This window comes from Pelophylax lessonae (genome assembly GCF_965119305.1).
Source record: "Pelophylax lessonae genome assembly, chromosome: 5".
NCBI lineage: Eukaryota > Metazoa > Chordata > Amphibia > Anura > Ranidae > Pelophylax > Pelophylax lessonae.
In genome coordinates this window covers 273,419,344-273,442,604 of record NC_138772.1, presented here as the reverse complement: position 1 = coordinate 273,442,604, position 23,261 = coordinate 273,419,344, and the positions used below count along the sequence as shown (strand labels likewise).

At 39.8% G+C, this 23,261-nt stretch overlaps 1 protein-coding gene across 1 annotated transcript in view; it reads left to right on the top strand.

Annotated features, from left to right (window-relative positions):
* Window positions 1-23,261, top strand: part of MOCOS (molybdenum cofactor sulfurase) — a gene marked incomplete at its 5' end in the record, with an annotated part of 544,533 nt that overhangs the window by 210,800 nt on the left and 310,472 nt on the right. The window contains one exon of the mRNA XM_082258939.1: window positions 20,117-20,193. Coding sequence (XP_082115065.1) covers window positions 20,117-20,193 — 77 coding nt within the window. The remainder of the gene's footprint in view (window positions 1-20,116; window positions 20,194-23,261) is intronic.

Sequence of the window (23,261 nt, the reverse complement as noted above, 5' to 3'; positions counted from 1 at the left end):
GATAACTACCCCAAACACACCTCCAAGACCACCACTGCCTTGTTAAAAGAAGCTGAGGGTAAAGGTGATGGACTGGCCAAGCATGTCTCCAGACCCAAACCCTGTGGGGCATCCTCAAACGGAAGGTGGAGGAGCGCAGTGTCTCTAACATCCACCAGCTCCGTGATGTCATCATGGAGGAGTGGAAGAGGACTCTAGTGGCAACCTGTTAAGCTCTGGTCAACTCCATGCCCAATGGTGGCCACACAAAATAAAAATATTGACACTTTGGGCCCAATTTGGACATTTTCACTTAGGGGTGTACTCACTTTTGTTGCCAGCGGTTTAGACATTAATGGCTGTGTGTTGAGTTATTTTGAGGGGACAACAAATTTACACTGTTATACAAGCTGTATATTCACTACTTTACATGGTAGCAAAGTGTCATTTCTTCAGTGTTGTCACATGAAAAGATATAATATATTAAAATATTTACAAAAATGTGAGGGGTGTACTCACTTTTGTGAGATACTGTACATGATGCTTGTATTAGTTTACATATTTATCTAAAACATTAGGAAAATCACTGTACATTCACTTTAAAAATAGCAATTCAGCTGTTTTGTGTTTGTTTTTTTTTACTTTTTTTTTTTTTCCTGTCTGCATTGTTTTAAAAAAAATTGCTTTATCTGCTATAGTATGTAATAAACATCTCTAGTACTTCAAAGGAAGCTTAGGAGTTGATCTTTTTCAATACTTGACACAGAAAAGACAGTCAATGCTCTGTAGAGGATAATCTTATCTCTTATCTCTCTTACTGTGTGTGCTATAACCACTCAATGAAAACAGCTTTGCCAAAATAACAAGATTTTTGTACTCCTAATAAAATCATTTTCTTTAAGTTCATTGAGGGACACAGGATTTACCAGTGACCGGCCTGGTTTTACCTTTCCCACTTCCAGTATGCCCCTGTTTGTAACAATTACTTATGTCCCTCAATGAAGTTTAAGAAAATAATTTTATGGTGAGTCCAAAACCCCTGTTTTCTTTTTTCATTCATTAAGGATTCAGTGACATTTGGGATATTGAAAAGCAGTCCAATTTAGAGGTGGCCAACACGGCAAACAAAATGCTAATAAGCCAAACTAGAGGCAAACTTGGGGCTGCCAACAACTCAAAGAGCCACCTGAAGAATTATATGCATCAGAGGAGGCATGAATATCCAACTAGTAGAGCCATGTGGAGCCCGATCCTTAAGACCCTAAGCTTAAATGAGGATTTGCGGAGCCACCAAGAAATGGTGTAATTAGAAGGTGGTTCACTTCTATGGGGACCATATGGGGTAGTCATTCTTTCTAATAGGGCAATGGCTGCAAGGTAGACATGTACAGGTCGCACTACTTGCAAGTAATGAAGAAAAACCTCCTTCTGATGTACTGGGGCTGGACAGAGGTAAAGTAAAAGGCTGAGACCACCTTAGGACAAAGAGCATTGCAAGAATTTTGACCAACTTTGTTGCAGATTTCTACCTTTTTGTTGTTCTGAAGAAATAGCTTTTTGGGTATGTTAATGTACAAAGTGAATTTTGATCAAGGGTGACTTTTTCATTATCAAACAACCGGTGCACTTGCAGTGTTCTAATAAGGGAACTTGCAGTGTCTGAATCCCTTTAGAAAGGATTAAGGACTCTTTCACACGGCCGCTCCGTGTGAAAGCTCCGCTGCGGTCCTTTTTTTTTTTTTTTTTCCACGGAGCGGATGACATTTCTGTCATCCACTCCGTATGCCCGCATATCATCCCATCCGTTTGCGGATGATATGCGGACATAATGTAAGTCTATGGGGATTGCGGATGTCAGCGGATGACACTGCTGACATCCGATTTTCCTTCCTTTCCGTTTTTTGAACGGAACAAAAATAGGGTTCTGTTCCGTTCCAAAAAACGGAACAGAACTGACAGATAGAAAATCGTATGTCAGCGGATGGTATTCCGCTGACATCCGCAATGCCATAGACTTACATTATGTCTGCAAATCATCTGCAAAAAACAGGATGATTTGCGGACATACGGAGCGCCCGTGTGAAAGGGCCCTAACCCTTATGTCAACAAAATCAACATTTTTTGTTGCAGAAGATGACTTGTATCATAGTACAGACTTTGGTAAAAATCAGTAAGCAAATCACAAAAGCAGAAAATGACATTTCTGGCGATGTACCAAACACCAACGGTGTCACCTCCAGGTTGCTATATTGCACTGAATTTTACAGAAAATTACAGTGGCTGCAGATTGAAAAGTAAAAATATATTTTTTACCATTTAATTACAACATGGCTTGTTGAACAGTTGTATATGCTATATGATTTTTTTATTTGCTATTTTCCCCAAGAAAGTGGAGCTGCCCTTTAGGATTATGAATGCAATTTACTAGACACTATAGTGCTGGAATCTAGTTTTATTTTCTTTATATAAAAAGTGAAGTTCTTGTAGACTAGAGATCTGTAAATATTTAGTTTACAAGACCCATTTTAATCCCGTTTCTATAAAAAAAAAAAAAGTTAATTAGTACTTCCATGTCCCCCATGTGTGTCTTTATGTTGGCCTCTGTAATCTTCTCCTAGGTGAGACTGGGAACAAATGAAGCAGTACTGTGGTAACTCCAAACATCCTACCTGATTGCACAGTCTGATCTGTTTTAAGCAATGAACATAAGTTTATGTTAAAGTGGTTGTAAACCCCCCTGTAATGTTTGTACCTATAGCTAAGCCTTTAACAAGGCTTACCTATAGCTACTGTAAATATCTCCTAAACTTGCACCGTTAAGGAGATATTTACATCACATTCAGCTGATGACATCATCAACACATGCGCTCTGAAGGAACGGCCACCCGTGCCCTTTCTTCAGAGCCCTGTGCCGTCACGCGGCTCCAGCCAGTAGCACAGTGAGAGTCCGCAGATCGGGAAGACAGGCAAAGATGGATGCGGCATCCAGCAGGGATGACGAAGGCTTAGTTTGGAGGTGAGTGTCACATAATGTGCTAGTATGCGATGTGTATACTAGCACAATATGCCTTTATTTTGCAGATAATTAAAAAGCAAAAAAAAAAAATTAACAGACTTCACTTCTTCTTTAATAGAGTGGCAGTCCTGGTATTTTGAAAAGATGTTAAAAACAAAAACAAGAAAAAACTACTACACTCTGCATGTCACTTTAGGGTCCATTCACACTAGCGCGACTTGTCAGGCGACTTGGTCGCCTGACAAGTCGCGGTCGGTCGCTCGCCATTGAATAGTACAGGACCCATTCTAATAGGAGCGACACAAGTCGCTCCGACTTAGAAAAAGGGTCCTGTACTACTTTGGGGCGACCTGTAGGCGACTTGCATTGACTTCAATTATATGAGGTCCCTGCAAGTCGCGCCACGACTTCACAGGTCGCCCCAGCAAGTCGTGTCGCGCCAATGTGAATGGGCGCTAAATGGTAACTTCCATTTCGTGAGGGGAAAAAATAGCAAAAAAGGAAAAACAATATCGTGTATACAATTGTGACACAAATCATATTGTAATTGAATGTTATTAAAAATTAACTTTCCTTTTCAATCTGCAGCTGTTGTAATTTTCTGAAAATGCAATGCAATATGGCTACCTGGAGCTATTCTGTACACAGAATGTGTACTGACCACACCCCAGAAACATCATTTCCTGCTTGTGTGATTGGCTCACCAATTTTCCCAGAAGTCTGCCTAAGATACAAGTCAGATTTCTGGCATCCCCTGCAACAAAAATGTCATTTTTAGTGAGATTCTTCCAATAGGAACACATCTAAAGGGTGCAGGCCCAGCAGCTTTCCCCATTAGAGCCCTGCAGCTGCCACAGCTGATAGATAATTATGAAACCACTCCCATTTCACCCACTCAGAACAGAGGCACAGAGGAACAAACAATGATTTCTTCAGAATAACAAAAGGTAGGAATCTGCAACAAAGATTGTTAAAATCCTTGTAATGTACAGAGATCACCCAGAGGGGAATGTTTTTTTCTCAACAAAAGTGGAGTTACGCTTTAACATACCTTAAAAAAAAAACTATAACTAAAAGCATGAAAATGCTTTCTCTTTTATTTTTTTAACCACTTAAGCCCCGGAAGATTTTACCCCCTTCCTGACCAGGGGGTATTTTGCGATTCGGCACTGCGTGACTTTAACGGACAATTGCGCGGTAGTGCGACGCTGTATCTAAACAAATTTGGCGTCCTTTTTTTCCCACAAACAGAGCTTTCTTTTGGTGGTATTTGATCACCTGTGCGATTTTTTGATCACACGCTATAAACAAAAAAAGAGCGTAAATTTTGCAAAAATAGCAATATTTTTTACATTTTTTTATATGAAATTCCCCCCAAAAAAAATGTAAAAATCAAAATTTTTTAACATTTTCGGCCAATTTGTTTTATGCTACCTATGTTTGGTAAAAAAAATCGCAAAAAGCGTATTTTGATTGGTTTGCGCAAAAGTTATCGCGTTTACTAACAAAGGGAAATATTTTTGTCATTTTTGTTGTTTTTTTTTTAACGCGTAATGGCGGCGATCTGTGATTTTTTTTGCGGTACTGCGACATTGTGGCGGACAGATCGGACCCTTGACTGACATTTTTGACACTTTTGGGGTTACCAGTGACATTTCTACAGTAATCAGTGCTATACATATGCACTGTTACTGTAAAAATACACTGGCAGTGAAGGGGTTAACTTTTTTTGAAAGGGAGGGGCTATGTGTGTCCCTAGGGGCGTGCTTTCTACTGTGATTGGCTGTGGCTTCAGATGTATGAAGAGTGATCAACGGTTCTACATAGTAGAACCGTATGATCATCCTTCATATACAGGGGAGAATGACAGGCAGCTTGTTTACACAAGCCGCCTGACTTTCTCCCTCTCCCCCGCCGATCGCAGAGTGACCGGCGGACATCGGGTCCGCCGGTCACACGCGCGGGGGGGTCCGTGACCACGCGGGAGCGGGAGCGCGCCTCCGGGGGCGCGCGCTCGCTCCCTAGACCCTCACAAGCTAGTGACGTAGCCCTACGTCACTTTGCCTGTAAGGGGCTGACTGCCGACGTAGATCGGCGTTAGGCAGTCGGCAAGTGGTTAAGAAAGTATTTCTTTGGTACAATATAAACATCGCTAATACTAAAGATATATAATTTAAAATAGAATACTTAAAGAAAATAAATCCATATATTTAAATCTAGGATATACAATATATTTATCATATATATTTATATTTAATAACGGTATCTAAAGTTAAAAACTTGTAGGATTTTTGGATTATTTGTTCCTGCTCACAGTATCATTTACTGTGAGCAATTATCCAGTAATCCATGTTGCAGTTGCTTCTTGTTCTGCATCAGTATGGGTTTAGAAATGCTATACTGAGTGTTAATGTGCTAGCCTTTTTACCAAGCTTCCTGGAGTTTTTGTAATAACACCAGGGCTTTCCTGCAGCAGCTCTTATTAGTTCAATTTATTTGCTATAGTATGGAAGTTAATCCCTGGTTATGTTAGTAAGGAGTGTAAAGCTATTTATAGATATCAGAGGAAGTCAGATGTTTAAGCACAGTCTGACCACTGAAAGATCTTTATTTGCCATAAACATACAGTACATACTTGGATCATACTTGGATCACATGTTTGTGCATGTATACATACAGTGCCTTGCGAAAGTATTTGCCCCCCCCCCAACTTTGCGACCTTTTGCCACATTTCAGGCTTCAAACATAAAGATATAAAACTGTAATTTTTTTTGAAGAATCAACAAGTGGGGCACAATCATGAAGTGTAAAAAAATGTATTGGATGTTTCAAACTTTTTTAACAAATAAAAAACTGAAAAATTGGGCGAGCAAAATTAATCAGCCCCCTTAAGTTAATACTTTGTAGCGCCATCTTTTGCTACGATTACAGCTGTAAGTCGCTTGGGGTATGTCTCTATCAGTTTTGCACATCGAGAGAGTGACATTTTTGCCAATTCCTCCTTGCAAAACAGCTCAAGCTCAGTGAGGTTGGATGGAGAGCGTTTGGGAACAGCAGTTTTCAGTTCTTTCCACAGATTCTCGATTGGATTCAGGTCTGGACTTTGACTTGGCCATTCTAATACCTGGATATGTTTATTTGTGAACCATTCCATTGTAGATTTTGCTTTATGTTTTGGATCATTGTCTTGTTGGAAGACAAATCTCCGTCCCAGTCTCAGGTCTTTTGCAGACTCCATCAGGTTTTCTTCCAGAATGGTCCTGTATTTGGCTCCATCCATCTTCCCATCAATTTTAACCATTTTCCCTGTCCCTGCTGAAGAAAAGCAGGCCCAAACCATGATGCTGCCACCACCATGTTTGACAGTGGGGATGGTGTGTTCAGGGTCATGAGCTGTGTTGCTTTTACGCCAAACATAAAGTTTTGCATTGTTGCCAAAAAGTTTGATTTTGGTTTCATCTGACCGGAGCACCTTCTTCCACACGCTTTATGAATATCTTTAAGAAATGGCTTTCTTCTTGCCACTCTTCCATAAAGGCCAGATTTGTGCAGTATACGACTGATTGTTGTCCTATGGACAGAGTCTCCCACCTCAGCTGTAGATCTCTTCAGTTCATCCAGAGTGATCATGGGCCTCTTGGCTGCATCTCTGATCAGTCTTCTCCTTGTATGAGCTGAAAGTTTAGAGGGACGGCCAGGTCTTCGTAGATTTGCAGTGGTCTGATACTCCCATTTCAATATTATCGCTTGCACAGTGCTCCTTGGGATGTTTAAAGCTTCGGAAATCTTTTTGTATCCAAATCCGGCTTTAAACTTCTCCACAACAGTATCTTGGACCTGCCTTTTGTGTTCCTTGTTCTTCATGATGCTCTCTGCGCTTTAAACGGACCTCTGAGACTATCGCAGTGCAGGTGCATTTATACAGAGACTTGATTACACACGGGGGATTCTATTTATCATCATTAGTCATTTAGATCAACATTGGATCATTCAGAGATCCTCACTGAACTTCTGGAGAGAGTTTGCTGCACTGAAAGTAAAGGGGCTGAATAATTTTGCACGCCCAATTTTTCAGTTTTTTATTTGTTAACAAAGTTTGAAATATCCAATAAATTTCGTTCCACTTCATGATTGTGTCCCACTTGTGGATTCTTCACAAACAATTACAGTTTTATATCTTTATGTTTGAAGCCTGAAGTGTGGCAAAAGGTCGCAAAGTTCAAGGGGGCCAAATACTTTTGCAAGGCACTGTACATGCATGCTCACAGATAATGGTTCACAATGCTGCAGAGACAAATAATTACTGTAAATGTTTACTTGTATACATGTTTAGTTGCCTACTCTGAAACTCATGAGTTAATTGGCCAACTACGTTGGGCCTGACCAGTTCCTTTTAATAGGGAGTTCAGTCCATTAGATTTGGAAATTAGTCTATTACTGACCACAAACTACTATCAGTATCAGAACATAAATCCACAGGCGTTTTAAATTAAATGCCTCCTTTACCTTTTCAAATAAAGAAGGAGAAAAGAACATCAAACACATTTGAAAGAAGATGTGTTGACATGAAAGTAGATGAGTATATTTGAAGAGTTTTAAAATTGAAAATCTAATCTCTGAGCAATGTGGCATTTATTATACACTTATTGGGATTGAAGATTAAGGTAACCCAGTAAGAAATCAAGCTGCCGCAGTAAAAATTTTAATTCATGCTGAAATATATCCTGTTCTGGATAAATTCAGTTTGACATAAAGTCAATCTTTTTTAAGAACTGTAAGATGAACATACTGTAGGAATTTTGCATACTGCTGAAATGAAAGGCTTAAACAGAAAATTTGATGCATGTCCAAAGATAAACGTTTTTTTTAGGTGTAAAGTATCTAAAATAGTAGGCTTGATTAAAGGAGGAGTTATTTTCTATTGCCAGTAAAATTATGAAAACCCGTTATATGTGGTTGCATAGTGAAATATTGAACTTTTTATCTGTTAACCCAAAGGCTACCATTATGATGTGTCTGCTTTGGGATATGCAACATAATCAAGCAAATCTATACTCGGATAATACGGTTGTAAATTGATTCCCAGTAGCTATTTTGTGAGAACTCTGTTTTCCTTCTGCTATAAATTGTATTTAAAGCAGAATAAGACAGATTTTATAGTAATGATAACTTTCAATTGGGGTGTTAAAGAGCCAATATCAGAGCTATCCAAAATTGTAAAAGTCACTACAAACATCAGCTATGTTAAAATAGTTTGTCCAATAGTTGATTGCAGCTAACTTGCAGAATAAACATTCCTATGTACAGCAGGTAAAATAAGTATTGAACACGTCACACTTTTTCTAGGTAAATATACATTATAGTGTCAAAACTATTGGGACTCCAGCCTTTACACACACACATGATTTTTAATGGCATCCCAGTCTTAGTCTGTAGGGTTCAATATTGAGTTGGCCCACCATTTGCAGCTATAACAGCGTTAACTCTTCTGGGAAGGCTGTCCACAAGGTTTAGGAGTGTGTCTACAGAAATGTTTGACCATTCTTCCAGAAACGCATTTACGAGGTCAGGCACTGATGTTAGATGAGCAGGTCTGGCTCGCAGTCTCCGCTCTAATTCCTCCCAAAGGTGTTCTATCAGGTTGAGGTCAGGACTGTCAATTTAATCCACTGCAAACTCGCTCACCCATGTCTTTATGGACCTTGCCTTGTGCACTGGTCCAAATTATATGGTGTGGAGGGGGGGGGATTTTGATGTGGGGTTGTTTTTCAGGGCTTGTGCTTGGCCCCTTAGTTCCAATGAAGCAACTTTTAAAGGCATCAGCATACCAAGACATTTTGTACAATTTCATGCTCCCAACTTTGTGGGAAGGGTTTGGGGATCACCCCTTCCTGTTACAACATGGCTATGCACCATTGCAAAAATCAAGGTCCATAACGACATGGATGAGTGAGTTTGGGGTGGAGGAACTTGAGTGCCCTGCAGAGTCCTGACCTCAACTCGATAGAACACCTTTGGGATGAATTCCCGCGGAGACTGTGAGCCAGGCCTTCTAGCCCCCCATCCACCACCACCCGCACACAACATTTCTCCTTACCTCTTCAGGAATTTCCCAAAATCTGGCTCATACTTACCTCTAGATAAGATAGTATAAGTTTGAGTTCACGATTCTTTGGTCTAAAGACTAGATGCCCTTTAGCTTAAAGGGACAGCAAGGTCATCAAATATCACAACATTAGCAGGTGAACTCAAAAGGGCTCATGCAGCTCAAAAAAAAAGCTGCTATAATTTTTTTTTGTGTGTGTTTTTGAGCTTCTTTGTGCTTTTTCATGCTTTTTCGCACTTTTTTTGCACATTTTTGGGCATGTAGGCATCTTTTCTATTTCTTCAGTGCTGTCACATGAAAAGATGCAATAAAATATTTACAAAAATGTGAGGGGTGTACACACTTTTGTGAGATGCTGTATATGTGTGTGTGTGTATATATATATATATATATATATATATATATATATATATATATATATATATATATATATATATATTCACATTAAAATAAAGAAATTCCCTGTACTGTGTATCAAAACTACAATTGGACTGCTGCTGTGTTAACCACTTACCGCATATCAATGTATATTTACGTTGGCAGATTTTGCGGGGGTATACCGGGGTGATACCTCTAGCTAGAGGCATCATCCCGGTAACGTGGTTAACAGCCAACGGTCGGCTTTCCGTCTGTAACGACCGATGCGGCTCGGGAGCCGCTCATCGTTACCCGGGTGAGTGGGGGGGGACGCCCCCCCCTCCCGCCTTCTTCCATGACTTTGCTCGGGGCTCCTGTCCAACCGGGAGCCCCGAGCACCCATCCGGCACGTCCGCCGGCTGGATGGAGTCCCGATCAATGCCGGAAACGTCTTTGATCGCGTCTCCGATGACGTAACACGGAGGCGGCGTCCATGACTTCACTTACTGTGTTACTGTTACTGTGCTGCAAAAATCGGCAAATTTAAAAAACCGCTGTATGCAAAAACGCTGTTTTCAGCGTTTTGCATACATGGAAGTGTAGTGGAGGGGTCTAGGGTCTTTTAGACCCTCGATCCCTCCATAAAGAGTACCTGTCAATACATATTGGTGTCACAAGGGATGTTAACATTGCTTGTGACAGCAATAAAAGTGATAAGATTTTTTCTTTTTTTAAAAACCTGTAATAAAGTTAAAATAAATAGGAAAAAAAAATGTAGCCGCCCCCGTCATCGTTAGCTCGCGCACAAAAAAAAACGTATATGGAAGTCGAATGAAATCGCTGTTCAAACCACACATGTGAGGTATCGCCGCGATCACCAGAGCGTGGGCAATAATTTTAAAAAAGAGCTACTCTCTAACTCTAAACTGGTAACCATTAAATAAATTTAAAGCGTCGCCTATTGAGATCTCTATTGACCGTAGTTTGTCGCCATCCCACGGGGGGGCGCAATTTTAAACCGTAACATGTTGGGTATCTATTTACTCGGCGTGACATCATCTTTCACAATATACAAAAAAATGGGCTAACTTTACTGTTTAACATTTTTTAAATGCAGTGAAATGTGATTTTTCAAAATTTTTCCAAAAAAATGGCGTTTTAAAGACCGCTGCGCAAATACCGCGTGACAAAAAATATTGCAATGACCGACATTTTATTCTCCAGAGTCTTTGCTAAAAAAATATATAAAAAAATATATATAATATTCTAAGTAGTTTTCTATGAAAAAATACTGGTTTTAACTTGTGAACAAAAAGTGTCCGAAATAGGGCTGGGGCTTAAGTGGTTAAGGATGTAACATCTTTTGCCACCTAAAACAATGAGAGCCGGTTCACACTGGGGCGACTTGTCAGGTGACCTGGTCGCCTGACAAGTCGCCGTGGGTCGCCTGCTATGGCACAGGACCCGTTCTAATAGGAGCGACATAAGTCGCTCCGACTTAGAAAAAGGGTCCTGAGCTTCTTTGGGGCGACCTGGAGCGACCTGCATTGACTTCAATGATATGAAGTCCGTGCCGGCCGCTCCGAGGTCGCGTTGCGAGCTGCGCACCGCGACCTAACAGGTGGCCCCGGCAAGTCGGGTCGCTGCAATGTGAACCGGCTCTAAATCACAGTGCTGTCTCATTATTAGTATATATAAAAAAAAGTCAAACATAAACGGGACTTCAATAAACATAAGTATACATAAATTGTGCTTCAATTTTAAAATAATGAAAAGTGTTACGTGCTAAAACAAAACGTCCTTGATAAATCCATTCCTTTCACATTCCCCAAATATAAACTAAAAAAGTGTCTGATTTTTCGTGAGAGGAATTAAAAATACTAGTAAAAGTGAAAAAACATGTACTCTGTGCTTCAATCGTTAATCTGTGGACCCGCCACTTCATTCATGCAAATTAGTGCCCCCCCCCCTTTCTACAGTGCCTCCCCATTCAGAAGAGGGTTTGGACTCTTTAGCCCTACAGGTGTAAGAGTCTTAACAGGTTTGTGTATTGCACATCATCTCAAGAAATGGTTCTGTCTATTATTAATGATGTTCAGTGCCAGTGTTTTATGGGCATGTGGCCAAATGTCTGATGAGGTAATGTTCAGTCGAAACCTCTGTTTTGGATGAAACTTTATATCCCTACTTCCTATTCTTTTCCTCTTCATGACAGTAGTCCAGTCTAAAAAAATATAAAGAGGGTTGTGGTGCAGTCTTACAGTCTGACTCTATTGGAGGAATCTGCCTTTGTGTCATTGATAGAAGTGTGAGCTAGAGGACTACCCATCGCCAAATTATCTCCGCAACTTAGTCATACTTCGCACTCGCGGCTCGGAGACACAGCCGGAGTATAGAAGTTTTAGGTGAACAATCCCAGTGTCAGGTTGACACATTGACATGTGAGTGCAATATATTTATGTTTTAATAAATGACAAGTTTTTAAACGGAATTACACTATTTGGCATCCTCCCTTCTCCCGTTTTTTTCAACCTTACCTTGTAAGACCCTGGGAACAATATATCCATGGATAGTGTGGGAAGATCCAATTTTGGAATTTAGATAGTTTTGCTGGAAAATGTATATTACATTCAAGTGTGATTGCTGGTTTATAACCTGACCAGCTTCTATACGTCACTGGCTACGGAAAATTGATACGACTTACCAATTAGAGGAACTTACTTTCATAGCCCGTGACAAACTAGACCGTTTTCACTCTGCCTGGCAACCTTGGTCTTCTTTTAAAAACACTTCTTCCTATGTGGCCCTACTCACTGAGGACACCCCCTTGGTTTATCACCTTCTAATGTAATCATATCTGATTAAAGTTTTTAGTATTTGGTACATAATTTACCCATGGCCTACTTTCCCACCCTTCTCTCCCCCCTCTTATCCCCTTTTTCTTCCCCTGCTGCTCTCTCCTCTTCTTTCTCTTTCTTTTCTGCCTTTTTATATCCTTTCACTTTCCTATAGGTGCTCTCTGACATTGGTTTTATGATGCAAGATGTGGTTTTATGATGCAAGATGTGGTGCTATCAGTATGATTTCTCAGACTTTTCATGTCTGGGCGTGCTTGACGCGCACTGAGATGTTCATGCACTCATTGATATTGTTCCATGACTATTTACCATATTTAATGTCGGATTGTATGGTCTATGTTCTGTTCTTCTTTGTCTTCTTGAAAAATGTTTCAATAAACATAAATTAAACAAAAAAATAACCTGACCAGCTTCTGATCTAGTGAGTTGCTTTTGGGGGATACGGTGGAGCACATCGGGTGTATTCTCGCGAGTGATCACTGAAGATCGATTGAATCAATGGATTGAATCAATCGATTGAATCAATCAGATTATACTTTGGCACTTGGGACTTTTTGTATGGACTTATTTATCACCAGATTTTTTTCACTAATGTTTTTGTCATTTATATTTTTGTCATTTATAACTATTTCAATGAGTTTGGTTATATTAGTAATTTTATTTTTAAGTACTTTTTTTTTCTGCACCTTTCTCAACATAGTACATTTTTGCACTGGCACTTTTTGGATAGGAGTTTCTATTTTTACATATATTTTTATAACTGATTCTATTTTCACATATATTTTTAGAACTTATTCCTCTTAGATAATTGGTTTGCATACAACATACAGGCACCCGGACACATTATTGCACTAGCATTTTTTAGCACAGCACATTTGGCACATAGCACTTTTTTGTGTAGGATATTTTTCACATATATTTTTTACAAAGTCCTTATCACTATATTTATGGGAACATGCATTCTTGTTTTGATACAGTTTTCATACACTGTTTTTTTGTTAGCACTTTTATATATAGAATTGGATTCAGTCAATCAGAGAAGGATACAAACATGCACTGATTATCTTATTTCTCTATTCATAAGAGGGTTTGGACTCTTTAGCCCTACAGGTGTAAGAGTCTTAACAGGTTTGTGTATTGCACATCATCTCAGGTCACAAGAAATAGTTCTGTCTATTATTAATGATGTTCTGCGCCAGTGTTTTATGGGCATGTGTCCACATGCCTGATGAGCCAAGGTTCCCTCGAAACCTCTGTTTTGGATGAAACCTTATCCCTACTTCCTATTCTTTTCCCCTTCATGACAGTAGTCTTACTGTCTGACTCTATTGGAGGAATATGTCTTCATGTCATTGATAGAAGTGTGAGCTAGAGGACTACCCATCACCAAATTATCATTAGCAGCAAGAACACCTGACGTGATTTAATATTCAATATTGAGCCCAATGCTGTCTGTGCTGTGCGTACAGCAATGATGACAAAAACCCCACCTCAGTTTTATGTGAAAAGGTAGATGTACCTTGATCATTTGTGTATTTTTAAGAGGCAAACCATCTCTTATAATCTTATAAGTGTCTGTATGTGTGTCAAAACCACTATTATTTTTTATGCATTTGTGTGTTATACGTGTAGACTAATCCCTCTGTCTTTGCTGCTTGTGTGAAATTTGTGAAAACGTAGAATAAATTGGATTTAGATTCCACTTCATCATTACCAAACTTCGTTGACTGTTTAACCACATCTTTCTGCATAGAAAACATGTCTGTGATTGGCATTCCATCAAACAAAAAAAAAATCCCCATTGTTGATGTAATTTGGCCAGATTGTTGGTGTTATTGGGAGGAATTGTGCTGCATCGTTGTTGTCATTGGAAGGGATTGTGCCCCATTATTGGTATTCATTAAGGAATTGTGCCCCTTCATTGGTGTCATTGGGAAAAAACTGTGCCTCATTGTTGATGCAATTCAACCCAATTGTTGGTGTCATTGGGAGGAATTGTGCCCCATCATTGGTGTCATTGCAAGGAATTGTGCCCCATCATTGGTGTATTCCAGCCCAATTGATGCTGTTATTGGGAGGAATTGTGCCCCATTGTTGGCGTCATTGGGAAGAATTGTGCCTTTTCATTGGTGTCAGTGGGGGATGGAATTATGCCCCATTGTTGGTATCAGTGGATGACACAGTGCCCCAAGGGCCAGGTAACAGCAAGCAAAGAGTCACAGCTGGCACCCAGGCTGCAGTTTGGAGACCACTGGTCTAAATTAAAGAGCTCCCTCTTATAGTGGCCACTGGGAGCTTCATCACATTCTCTGAGCATTTTTTTAAGTTATCTTCCCATTAGGCTTTAAATTCAATTTTCTTGATGTTAGGGAAGATCTGGATCTGCAGACCCCAGCAATTATAACTATTCTGAATATATTTTTCAAAGTACTGATATGCCTGAATAGGTTAACCTTTTTTTTAACAATCTCTTATGTTTAAAAATAAGGGTACTGACATTGGTATCTTTCTGCAATTGGTCCAAAAAAGTTTGGTGGGTTTTGGACCCATGTGACACTGGAGTAGTCTGCCATTTATCAAAAACTGTAAATTCACAGTGTCTCAAAAATAAACTAAAAAGGTAAAATGCAATCTAAAAATCAAAATTTTTTAACATTTTAGGCCAATTTGTTTTCTGCTACATATTTTTGGTAAAAAAAATCGCAATAAGCATATTTTGATTGGTTTGCGCAAAAGTTATCGCGTCTACTAACTGCGGGAAAGATTTATGTCATTATTATTGTTTGTTTTTTTTTTTTTTTTTTTTTTTTTTACTAGTAATGGCAGTGATCTGTGATTTTTTTTTATTTTTTTTGCTGGACTGTGACATTGCAGCGGACAGATCGGACCCCTGACATTTTTGACACTTTTGGGGGTACCAGTGACATTACTACAGTAATCAGTGCTAAAAATATGCACTGTTACTGTAAAAATGACACTGGCAGGGAAGGGGTTAACTGTACTGGTGATCAAGGGGTTAAATGTGTCCCTAGGGGCGTGATTCTAACTGTGGAGGGGCGTGGCTTGTGAAATAATCACAGAGACATGCGATCGTATATAGCAGGATCACATCTGTGATCACTTCAGGGAGAATGACAAACAGCTGTGTTTACATTGTTTACATTGGCCATTGGAGCCGCCGGTCACACGCGCAGGCTCCCCAGCTAACAAGCGGGGGCGGGAGCGCGCCACCAGCAGCGCGCGCTCGCCCCCTACAGTCTCCTGAGCGAACGACGTAGTACTAAGTCACTTTGCCCAGGAGCGCCTGCCTGCCACAGTAAAACTGCAGTGGGCAGGGCTGAAGTGGTTAAGTAGAAAGAGTAAGTGTCGAAGCATCAGGGAGTAATACCAGAATGTCATTATCCTTCCAACATATTTTATATAGCAGCATCCTGTATTTAAAGCTACAGCTGTATGTGTTGTGTATTCGTTCCACCACACCCTTCCTCCCATCAACATTCTGAAACGAAAAGCCATCAGATTGTCTCAAACACTAGACCCACCTTCTGCAAGGGCACCCAGACAGGGCTTAGTCAGGCAATGCCACAGTAGTGGACTACATAAACATACATAAACCATAGGTGCTCAACTTGTCTCATGTCTCATGAGGCTGAGCAAAACTGATAGTTACAAGCATTATTCACAAAGTCAGAGGCATGATGGGAAATGAAGTTCAGCAGCAGCTAGAGGGCCACAGGTTGAGCACCCGTGACATAAACCATCAAGGGGCACCAGAAGTCTAGCTGCCCTGAGAGAAACCAATTTGAATCTCTCCTGGCTGGAGATGCACACTCTTGCTCTCTTCGCAATCCACATCCCTAGTGTGGACAACTTGGCAGGCTGACCTCCTAATCCACAAATGTGTGGATTACCCCCTGAGATCTTCCAGATTCTTTGTGAATGTTGGGGGCACCAGATATGGAGATTTTGATTCAACAGCAAACTGAACATATTTGTAGCCAGGACCAGGGATCCTCTAGCCTTTGCAGTAGATACCCCATTGATTCTTTGGATCTAATCAAAGCTGATGTATGCCTTCCTGCCAATAAAGATTCTCCTTTGATTGCTGCTCAATATAGAGTTGGAAAGAGTTCTAATTACATTCCTTACACCGCCTAGATGTTTTCAGGGTCTCCCTTGCAGTCATGGCTTCTTTTTGCCAGACTGAGTCTCTTTTTGTTCTCCGTTTAGGCTCCCTTCAAGGGACATCCTTCCTCCCACTTCACCATTGCCAGGTGGATCAGACAACTTATTTCCAGGGTCTATGCACTTAAGGAATATGTTCCTTCTTTCCTTATCAGAGCTTATTCCACCAAGGATGTTGTTCAGCCAATGCTCAGTGTTCCTCTTTGTTTTAAGCTGCCTTATCCTGGTTCATGACTGCATTACTTACTGTATACCTGAAAATGCCAATCCAGGAAGATAATCATCTATGTAAAGGTGAAAAAATGTATTAATAATAATATGTCTACCAAGCAACTATTATAAGCTTCTTAAAGTAAAACTCCATGGGAATATGAAACACCTTTTTTCCATGGATGTGTTCATAAATAATGTATATTTGAAAATACTGCTGGTATAACTTCTACAAAATCTGTCTTTATATAATTATAACCCCATACAAAATATGGGACCTAAATCATTGGCTCTATCGCACTGAACTGTGCTGACCATCTGACATGTTTGAAGCACTGCTGTTGGTTTTCCTTACCCTGTAACAATAGACTTACACTTTGTGGCTGCAGTTTGTAGTGTCATGACGGATCAATTCCCCTTTGTCTATGTATTTGTTTTTTTTACCTGGCTTATCCCTATTCACCAAAGGGACAGGACAACATCCTATTCTGGGTCACGCAGGATCCAATGCATGCATTGCCATTCATTCTGTGTCACATCACAAATGGGGTAGTGTTAATGCAATAAAAAAGCAACCTCTTCCCGCTGCACCTATCGGTGTGTCTGTGAGTGCTCTGCCTGTTAATGATAGATCTAATTACTGTGAAGCTCCCACCTGGACCAGTGCTAGACTGGGAGACCCAGGGTTCGTGGGATATGTAGTTTTTTCAAAGGAAAATGCAGTTCACACACTACAGACATAGGGCATGCAGTAACCTGTTTTAATGCCATGCCAGGCCACTTGCCTCATGTTTGAACAAAAACAAGCTGCTGAATGTGAAGATTTTCTCGATTATAGACTGTGTGTGCAGGCCAACAAATGACACCATGAAACAACATGATCAGTGTACATCCTATGCAGGTGAAAAACAAATGGTGCAGGTAGGTACAATACCTTTAGGGGCCCATTCACACTAGGCTTGTTAGGACTGAATTCTGACACAGCCCCTGGTGTGAAATGACCCTAAATAAATTTAAAAGGACAGAATAGAGAATGGAATGTGGGTAATAATGGCTTATTGTACTTTCATAGTACAATAGGCAGCAGGTTACAAAGGCTGCTCCAAAAGCCCAGCATTTAATATTGATGGTACAATCCTAAATATACATTTCTCAATGAATTAGGGGATCACAAATAAGGTTAAAAAGAATTGTTTTTCAAGATACATACATACACACACACACACACACACACACACACATACATATACATATATATATAATATATATATTTTAGCTCTGCATTTAGCTAATTTGATTGAATTCTACTTAAAACAATTAAGCCCACAAGTAGCCTTAAAGTTAAAGTATAGCTATATCCCTGACATACTTGAAAATTATTTTTTTTACCCCAAATAACTACTATACATTGTGGCGTGCTACAGCATAGGTGCATTGCCTACATTATGGGGTGCCATTTAACCACTTGCCGACTGCTCACTAGAGCTGTACTGTGGCAAAGTGGCTCTTGTAGGTCTGACGACGTAGACCTACGTCGGCAGACATTCCCCTCTCTTGGCGGCGCGCTCCCGCTGTATTCAGTCACAGCGGGAGTCGGGCCAGGGGAGGAGCAGCGGCGATCGCCGCTGCTCTTCCCCGATCGTCGGGGAATCGAGTCTGGAGATCCGCCCGCTTGTGTAAACAAAGCGGGCGGATCTCCTAAGTGACAGGCAGGGTCAGATTGCAGGGTTCAGCATAGCTGAACCTGCGATCTGTCCTTGTGTCACTCAGTCACCTCCCCCCACACACGTTAGTAAGCACCAGACATACATTAACCCCTCCCTCTCCAATAAAATTAACCCCTTCCCTGCCAGTGTGATTTTTACTGTAACAGTGCATATTTATAGCACTGATTACTGTAGTAATGTCACTGGTACCCCCAAAAGTGTCAAAAATGTCAGTCAAGGGTCCGATCTGTCCGCTGCAATGTCGCAGTCCTGAAAAAAAATCGCAGATCGCCGCCATTACTCGTTAAAAAAAAAAAAAAAATTACAGAAATCTTTCCCTTAGTTAGTAAACGCAATAACTTTTGCGCAAACCAATCATAGGTGTGACATAGACATAGGTAGCAGAAAACAAATTGGCCAAAAATTTAAAAAAATTTTGATTTTTCACATTTTTTTGGGGGGAATTTCATATAAAAAAATTTGAAAAATATTGTTATTTTTTCAAAATTTACGATCTTTTTTTGTTTATAGCGCAAAAAGTAAAAATCGCACAGGTGATCAAATACCATCAAAAGAAAGCTCTGTTTGTGGAAAAAAAAGGACGTAAATTTCGTTTGGGTACGGCGTCGCACGTCCGTGCAATTTTCAGTTAAAGTCGCACAGTGCCGCAAAAAGTGGCCCAGACGTAAGACAGCAAAATCCTCCGGTGGTAAAGTGGTTAAAATAAATAAAAATAAGTAGCACAGCAACCTACCGCACTGTAGATTTTGAATTACCACAATGCAAGGTGTGAAGCCATCAAAAAGTTTTTTGTTTTTTTTTAGCTTAACTCCTTGCCACCTACTCCCACTGGCTCTGGTTCAGCATTACCTGACCTTCCCAATCATGGGACCAGTATGATTGGCTGTCACTGCAATCACGAGATTCAGAGGCCATTCAACTGACATCCAATGTAAATAATGATGTAGCGCTCTGTGACAGCTTGGTCACAGTGCTAGGGGCTTCCAGCACAAAACCATGAAGTAGGCCATATACACAGAGCTTACCACTGTGCCTGCACATTTATGCGTGTGGCTGATGGCAACAGGAAAAAGTGTATGTAAAAGAAAAACATTTTTCTTCTGCACATACGGTTTATTTAAAATTGCTTATTTTAGTTTACAAATATAAAAAATAAGACTGTTTTATATTTAGGATTTAAATAGAATTTTGGAGGTCATGTTTTATTTTTGTGCACTAATAATGATTTTAGTGTTTTAGAATTTTTTTTTTTAGTATAGATTTGATAAACATTTTCACAACTATTATGGGTCCCTGTGCTTGCATATCTTGCTAACTTTCAGAGCTGTAATGTAAAAATAGTGGCAAATGAAAAAAACGAAAAACCTGGCCACCTTAGGTGAAAAATGGGAGGCTGGACCTAGCAGTGAAAGAACTTAAAGAATTACTTTTGTAGTACATTATTCAATTTTAGAACCTTAAATAGTCGAAAGAAAGTTTTTAAAGCATTTTATTCAAAAGTTAAAGTAACACGCCTTATGATGTACAGTATTTCGCAGGGGAAAACAATGCTTCTCCTAAAAATAAAAAATAAAATGTAAAATATATCCATTTATATCCTGATTACTTAATTATTTATATTGAGCCACCTCATTACCATGTTGCTTAAATTGTGAATTATTTGCATTTTGTCTTTCAGATTTGAAGATGGTACGGTCTCATTTCTGGATATTATAGCAGTGAAACATTGTTTTGACACTCTGCATACACTAACTGGTAAGTCTGAAAGACATGAAAATTGAAACACAGATGTGATGCAAATGGAAGAAAAATTATTGAAAGCACATACAGTAAACTGATTTACACCATGTAAAAATCTACTAAACGTAACCTAAAAAAATTAATGTAATTGATGATTTTATATATGATCCAGAGGTAACTATTGTGTGAAATAAAGTGTGAAATCAGTACTTCTTAATTAAATTGTTTTTTTTTATATTTAAAGCACCTATTTTTAATGAATTGATAGATTATCTCTACCTGAATTGTACTCTATTTATAAAAGGCAAAATAACTCATTTTTTTTCCAGCCAGAAGCTAGTGACTTTTTAACCAGTTTAGCTCCAGAACCACTTTTGCTACAAGAGTTAATGAACAAAAAAGAGACTTTGCATTAATTTCCAATTTAAAACATTTAGGGCTTTTGTCCAAGATTTGCATCAGAATGTTGGGGTTCTCTTCCTAGTTTTGCACCAAACTGTTGGAGCTCTTCTACAAGTTTTACACCAAAAATCAAAGCATTAAACAGCTCGGTAGGAGCTTCACCTCAGTGACACCATTTGTTAGCAAATGGCCTGCACTCAGTGTCAGTACAAGGCACCCAAGGTGAAAAGGTCTCCCCCCAATAAGCTTTGAACTAGTTCAGCAGAATAGGTTGCAAATCCTGCTTTGTTTTCAATCCCCTCCTATTAATGACATCTGCATCTTCTACCTACCCATTGGTCCAGTCCTTCACTCTATCCACAGTGGATAGAAAAAGTCTACACACCCCTGTTAAAATGTCAGATTTCTGTGATGTAAAAAATGAAAAATTTCCACCTTTAATGGGAACTCAAACTGTACAACTCAGTTGAACAACAAACTGGAATATTTTAGGTCTATGAAAGTAAAAATAAAAACATAATATAATATGGTTGCATAAGTGCGCACACCCTTAACCACTTCTGGACCGGAAGAATTTCCCCCCTAATGGCCAGGCCTTTTTTTGCGATACGGCACTGCGTTTTTTTAACGGACAATTGCACAGTTGTGCGACGCTGTACCCAAATAAAACTGATGTCCTTTTTTCCCCCACAAATAGAGCTTTCTTTTGGTTATATTTGATCACCTATGCAACTTTCATTGTTTGCGCTATAAACAAAAAAAAAAATTCTGAAAAAAAACTATTTTTCACTTTCTACTATATAACATTCCCCCCAAAAAAATCTAAAAATCTAATTTTTTCATCAATTCCCCTGTTGCGAATTGCCGCGCACATGCCCCCCACGCTCGCTCCCGATTCATGCAGCCAAGCCAGCCTGCCGCAGCATATCTTCGGCGGGTGGTCAGCAAGCGGTTAAACAAATACTTTGTTGAAGCACCTTTCGATTTTATTATAGCACTCAGTCTTTTTGGGTATGAGTCTATCAGCATGGCACATCTTGACTTGGAAATATCTGCCCACTCTTCTGTGCAAAAACATTCTAAATCCGTCAGATTGCAAGGGTATCTCCTGTGTACAGCCCTCTTTAGATCACCCCACAAATTTTCAATCAGATTCAGGTTTGGGCTCTGGCTGGGCCTTTCCAAAACGTTAATCTTCTTCTGGTGAAGCAACTCCTTTGTTGATTTGGATGTATGCTTTGGGTTGTTTTCATGCTGAAACATGAAGTTCCTCTTCATGTTCAGCTTTCTAGTAGAAGCCCTAAGGTTTTGTGCCAATATTAACAGGTATTTGGAATTGTTCATAATTCCCTCTACCTTGACTAAGGCCCCTGTTCCAGTTGAAATAAAACAGCCCCAAAGCAGGATGCCTCCACCACTTTGCTTCACTGTGAGTATATTGTTCTTTTGGTGATGTGCAGTGTTGTTTTTGCGCCAAACATATCTTTTGGAATTATGGCCAAAAAGTTCAAGCTTGGTTTCATCAGACCATAACACATTTTCCACATGCTTTTGGAAGATCTCAGATGTGTTTTTGCAAAATTTAGCCTGGCTTAAATGTTTTTTCTTCGTAAGAAAAGGTTTCCATCTGGCCAATCTACCCCATAGGCCCAGACATATAAAGAATACGTAGATTGTTGTTGCATGATCCACACAGCCAGTACTTGCCAGATATCCCTGCAGCTCCTATAATGTTGCTGTAGGCCTCTTGGCGGCCTCCCTGACCAGTTTTCTTCTCGGCTTTTCATCAGTTTTGGAGGGACCAATTTCTTGGTAATGTCACTGATGTGCCATATTTTCTCCACTTGATAACCACTTTAAGACCGGAAGATTTTTTCCCCCTTAATGACAGGCCCTATTTTGCGATTTGACACTGCGTAATTTTAACGGACAATTGCGCGGTCGTGCAACGCTGTACCCAAACTAAATTTACATCCTTTTTTTCTCATAATTAGAGCTTTATTTTGGTGGTATTTGATCACCTGTGCGTTTTTTTTTTTTTGCGCTATAAACAAAAAAAGAGCAACAATTTTGAAAAAAAAAAAAAAACAATATTTTCCACATTTTGCTATATGACATTATCAAAAAAAAAAATCTAAATTTTTTAACATTTAAGGCCAATTTGTTTTCTGCTACATATTTTTGATAAGTGTATTTTGATTGGTTTGCGCAAAAGTTATTGAATCTACTAACTACGGGAAAGATTTATGTCATTTTTATTCTTTTTTTTTTTTTTTACTAGTAATGGAGGCGATCTGCGATTTTTTTGCGGGACTGCGACATTGCGGCGGACAGATCGGACCCCTAACTGACATTTTTGACACTTTTGGGGGTACCGGTGACATTACTACAGTAATCAGTGCTAAAAATATGCACGGTTACTGTAATAATGCCATTGGCAGAGAAGGGGTTAACCCTGTTGGTGATCAAGGGGTTAAATGTAAGCCTAGGGGAGTAATGCTAACTGTGGGGGGGGGGGCATGTGAGATGCCATAGAGGCATGCGATGCTATATAGCAGGATCACATGGTCTCTGTGATCATTGCACGGAGAAGGAGGGACGGCTGTGTTTACATGAACCGACCGTCCTTCTCTGTCAGCGGGGAGAGATAGAGGGTGTCAGGTGGCAATCGGAGCGGCCTG